Source organism: Nerophis ophidion, linkage group LG17 (genome assembly GCF_033978795.1).
Source record: "Nerophis ophidion isolate RoL-2023_Sa linkage group LG17, RoL_Noph_v1.0, whole genome shotgun sequence".
Taxonomy (NCBI): domain Eukaryota; kingdom Metazoa; phylum Chordata; class Actinopteri; order Syngnathiformes; family Syngnathidae; genus Nerophis; species Nerophis ophidion.
In genome coordinates this window covers 4,930,870-4,936,794 of record NC_084627.1, presented here as the reverse complement: position 1 = coordinate 4,936,794, position 5,925 = coordinate 4,930,870, and the positions used below count along the sequence as shown (strand labels likewise).

General features: G+C 31.1%; 1 protein-coding gene across 3 annotated transcripts in view; it reads right to left on the bottom strand.

Annotated features, from left to right (window-relative positions):
* Positions 1-497: 497 nt before the first annotated feature.
* The window catches only part of cabp1b (calcium binding protein 1b), a 96,989-nt gene continuing 91,561 nt past the window's right edge, over positions 498-5,925 (bottom strand). For all 3 annotated transcript variants that reach the window (XM_061875842.1, XM_061875840.1, XM_061875841.1), the window contains 2 exons: positions 4,613-4,685; positions 498-1,362 (listed from right to left, as the gene is read on the bottom strand). In XM_061875842.1, the coding sequence (XP_061731826.1) occupies positions 1,337-1,362; positions 4,613-4,685 (99 nt within the window). In that variant the 3' untranslated portion in view covers positions 498-1,336. The remainder of the gene's footprint in view (positions 1,363-4,612; positions 4,686-5,925) is intronic.

The window sequence follows — 5,925 nt, the reverse complement described above, 5'->3', positions numbered from 1 at the left end:
ACATATATACACATACATATATATATATGTATGTGTATATATGTATATACATATATACGTACAGTATATATATACACACACACAATACATATATACACACATACATGTATACATGAACACACATACATATATATATGTATATATATATATATTTTTTTTTAACCCCCTAAAGGCCAGCATGTTAACATAATTGCACATATTTTATGTTAAAAAAAAAAGAAAAGCAAAAAGTTGTTTTAAAATAACTTACAGTACGTCAGAAAATAAATATTTTCATTTCGAAAGATATGTTTTTTTGGGGATTTTAACCCTTTAAAGGCTAGTATGTTAACACAACTGAACATTTTTCATATATACAGTATAAATAAATAAATAAATAAATAATAATTAAAAAAAAGTATTGTTTTTTATTCGAAACCTTTAAAGGTCAGTACATGACCAAAAATGTACAATATAAATAAATACAAATTAATAGTTAGTAAAAACATTTAAAATAAAAATAAAAAGATAGTAATAGTTTAGAGGTTTTGCTGCATGCTTTGAATGGGCAATCATAGCACCATCTGGCGGACGAATACAAAAATAGAAACTACAAGTCCAGCAGTTTCAGGTGAAATCTCACCCTATGTGACTACATTAATTTATTTTCAGATGGATGAATGATCAAAAACAGACGTTTTTTTTTTATACCAAGGACAAACGTTGTTTGTCATTTTAGCCTAGTTGGAGTAACATGTAACCTTTTTTAAAAATGTTTTTAGAAAAGAACATCCTCGAGGGGATGTCACCTAAAAAACTAAATGTCCCCTTGGATCTCTTAAGGGTTAAAGAAATATTGCTATAGTAATAAAATAGTGGGACTGACAGTACCCATTGAATGCAGAGAGAAAAAAGACCTTTGCTACATCACATTTGACTACACCACCAAATCAATGAAACAACAGTCCCAGTGGACAAGGAAACAACAAGAAGCACAAAACACAAACACACCTGCCCAAACCACATCAACAAGTCCATATTGCCATATTGGATCAGTGTCGACTCTTACCGACCATGGTCTAAGTGCTTTTAGAAAATACCCTGAGATACCCTCCATTGTTCTGAGGCTCTCCTTGACATGGTCTCCATGGCTACAAGAGTATAATCATGCACTCAACAACCACGTCAGCACACAAAAAAGTGTGCTTGTTTTTCTTAAAAAAAAAAGAAAAAAAAAAAAGGACAAATATTCTTGATAAAAACAGAGTTTATAGTCCAAACAACATTGTTGATGTTGTTGTTCCAGCAGTGCAGCTTCGGGGCAGACTTGGTCAGTTCTGGCAGGTCTGAGATCAAGTCATCGAGACATCATCCGGACAAACTCTGGGAATCAAAGCAACCATTGACACATTATTAGTATTATTATTATTATCATTATTATTATTATTATTATTGCCTCATATGCACAGTACATACATTGTACCTAATATGCACATATATACTAGTACCTAATATCTACAACTATAGTACCTAATATTCACAACTATAGTGCCTTATATGCACCTCTATAGTATCTAATATGTACATATATAGTACCTAATATGTACATCTATAGTACCTAATATTCACATCCATCCATCCATCCATTTTCTACCGCTTATTCCCTTTCGGGGTCGCGGGGGGCGCTGGCGCCTATCTATAGTACCTAATATGTACATATGTAGTACCTAATATGTACATCTATAGTACCTAATATTCACATCTATAGTACCTAATATGTACATCTATAGCGCCTTATATGCACATATATAGTACCTAATATGCACATCTCTAGTACCTAATATGTACATTGATAGTACCTAATATGTACATCTATAGTACCTAAAATGCACATGTATAGTACCTAATATGCACATCTATAGTACCTAATATGTACATCTATAGTACCTAATATGTACATCTATAGTACCTAATTTGCACATATATAGTACCTAATATGCACATCTATAGTACCTAATATTCACATCTATAGTACCTAATATGCACATATATAGTACCTAATATGTACATCTATAGTACCTAATATGCACATCTATAGTGCCTTATATGCACATATATAGTACCTAATATGCACATCTCTAGTACCTAATATGTACATCGATAGTACCTAATATGTACATCTATAGTACCTAATATTCACATCTATAGTACCTAATATGCACATCTATAGTGCATTATATGCACATATATAGTACCTAATATGTACATCTATAGTACCTAATATTCACATCTATAGTACCTAATATGCACATCTATAGTACCTAATATGTACATCGATAGTACCTAATATGTACATCTATAGTACCTAATATGCACATATATAGTACCTAATATGTACATCTATAGTACCTAATATTCACATATATAGTACCTAATATGTACATCTATAGTACCTAATATTCACATCTATAGTACCTAATATGCACATCTATAGTGCCTTATATGCACACATATAGTACCTAATATGCACATATATAGTACCTAATATGTACATCTATAGTACCTAATATTCACATCTATAGTACCTAATATGCATATATATAGTACCTAATATGTACATCTATAGTACCTAATATGCACATCTCTAGTACCTAATATGTACATCTATAGTACCTAATATGCACATCTCTAGTACCTAATATGTACATCTATAGTACCTAACATGTACATCTATAGTACCTAATATGTACATCTATAGTACTTAATATTCACATCTATAGTACCTAATATGCACATCTATAGTGCATTATATGCACATATATAGTACCTAATATGTACATCTATAGTACCTAATATTCACATCTATAGTACCTAATATGCACATCTATAGTGCCTTATATGCACACATATAGTACCTAATATGCACATATATAGTACCTAATATGTACATCTATAGTACCTAATATTCACATCTATAGTACCTAATATGCACATATATAGTACCTAATATGTACATCTATAGTACCTAATATGCACATCTCTAGTACCTAATATGTACATCTATAGTACCTAATATGCACATCTCTAGTACCTAATATGTACATCTATAGTACCTAAAATGCACATCTATAGTACCTAACATGTACATCTATAGTACCTAATATGTACATCTATAGTACTTAATATTCACATCTATAGTACCTAATATGCACATCTATAGTGCATTATATGCACATATATAGTATCTAATATGTACATCTATAGTACCTAATATTCACATCTATAGTACCTAATATGCACATCTATAGTGCATTATATGCACATATATAGTACCTAATATGTACATCTATAGTACCTAATATTCACATCTATAGTACCTAATATGCACATCTATAGTGCCTTATATGCACATATATAGTACCTAATATGCACATCTCTAGTACCTAGTATGTACATCGATAGTACCTAATATGTACATCTATAGTACCTAAAATGCACATCTATAGTACCTAATATGTAGATTTATACTACCTAATATGCACATCTATAGTCCCTAATACGTACATCTATAGTACCTAATATGTAGAACTATAGTACCTAATATGCACATAAATACTAGTATCTAATATGTACATCTATAGTACCTAATATGTAGATTTATAGTACCTAATATGCACATCTATAGTACCTAATATAATTATGATTATTATGATGATTATTATTATTATATAATTATTATGGAATTTTGTGTGGAAAGATTGGGTGATGTGATGGATTATAAATGAAACTAAAAACCATATGACAAGTAGGTCAACAATGCATTTAAAAATAATTGAAAATATATATATATAAAAAAATGTATTGACTAAATAACAATAAAGTATATAATATAAAATAAAAAAATACTTTATTTTAAAGACATTTTTTTAGGCCATCTCCACGCTTACAAGCTGTTTGTATAGCAGGTCAAACTCTGTTTAAAAAGAAAAAAAAAAAAAATCAAAAATAAAGTTTTTTCATTTTATTTAAATTTTTGTAATTATTTTTTTTTTAAATCTGTACTTTTTAATCCATTTTCTACCGCTTGTTACTCTTGGTGTCTCCTAACCGCTCAAAAATGCGCATCAGGAGCATCAGGAGCGTACTCCTTCAGTCTATTAGTGCGCGAGGAATATATATACATGTATATATATATATATATATATATTAGTCTGCAAATAAAAATCTTACATTTTACCCAACAGTCAAGTTCTTAACTAGACTCCACAGTCGTCACCCCAAAAACATCCACAGTAATACTTTTTCATTCTTTACAGCAAAGATGCATCTTCAAAGTGTGTGTGGGGAATATATGAGGTGACATAATCCCTTAAAAGGCAGATAATCTGTTACTTTTCATCCTCTCACCTCATTGCAGCTTCAAATGTGAGGGAGAAGAATTATAAATGTACACAGTACTGTACATACAGTAGTACTGTGTACTGTAGCAGTGGAATATTAGTGTACACAGTACTGTACTCACAGCAGTACTGCAGTATATAGCAGTGGAATATAAATGTATACATAATGGAAACAAGTTATTAGTGTATAGCAGTGGACTATATACATGTATGTATAGATGTATATGTTCCACCTTCAAAATCCACGTGTCCATCTCCGTTGAGGTCGATGTCTCGCAGAATGTCCTCCAGGTCTCTGTGACCCACCTGAAAAAGTCCAACATTTATTAAAAACTAAATTCCTTTGGTGCATTGTGCTGACGTGCAAATATACTATTAATGCACATTTTTGATGAACATATATATATAGTACCTAATATGCACCTCTATAGTACCTAATATGCACATATATAGTATCTAATATGCATATATATAGTACCAAATATGCACATATATAGTACCTAATATGCACACCTATAGTACCTAATATGCACATACGTATATAGTACCTAATATGCACATCCCATCCATCCATTTTCTACCGCTTATTCCCTTTTTGGGGTCGCGGGGGGCGCTGGCGCCTATCTCAGCTACAATCGGACGGAAGGCGGGGTACACCCTGGACAAGTCGCCACCTCATCGCAGGGCCAATATGCACATATATAGTACCTAATATGCATATCTATAGTCCCTTATATGCACATGTATAGTACCTTATATGCACATAAATAGTACCTAATATGCACATGTATAGTACCCAATATGTACATGTATAGTACCTTATATGCACATGCATAGTACCTAATATGCACATAAATAGTACCTAAAATGCACATATATAGTACCTTACAGTATACCGGTATGCACATATACAGTACCTAATATGCACATATATAGTTCCTAATATGCACATATATAGTTCCTAATATGCACATATATAGTACCTTATATGCACATCCATGGTACTTAATACGCACATACTGTATATACTACCTTATATGCACATAAATAGTACCTAATATGCACATATTAAGTACCTAATATGCATATATAAATAGTACCTTACATGCACATTTATAGTACCTAATATGCACATATAAATAGTGCCTTATATGCACATCTACAGTACCTAATATGCACATTTATAGTACCTAATATGGACATATATAGTACCTAATATGCACATATATAGTACCTATTATGCACATGTATAGTGCCTTATATGCACATGTATAGTACCTAACATGCACATATATACTGCCTAATATGCACATATATAGTACCTAAAATGCACATCTATAGTACCTAATATGGACATATATAGTACCTAATATGCACATATATAGTACCTTATATGCACATCTATGGTACCTAATACGCACATATATAATACCTTATATCCACATAAATAGTACCTAATATGCACATATTAAGTACCTAATATGCACATATAAATAGTACCTTATACGCACATCTATAGTACCTAATATGTACATATTTAATACCT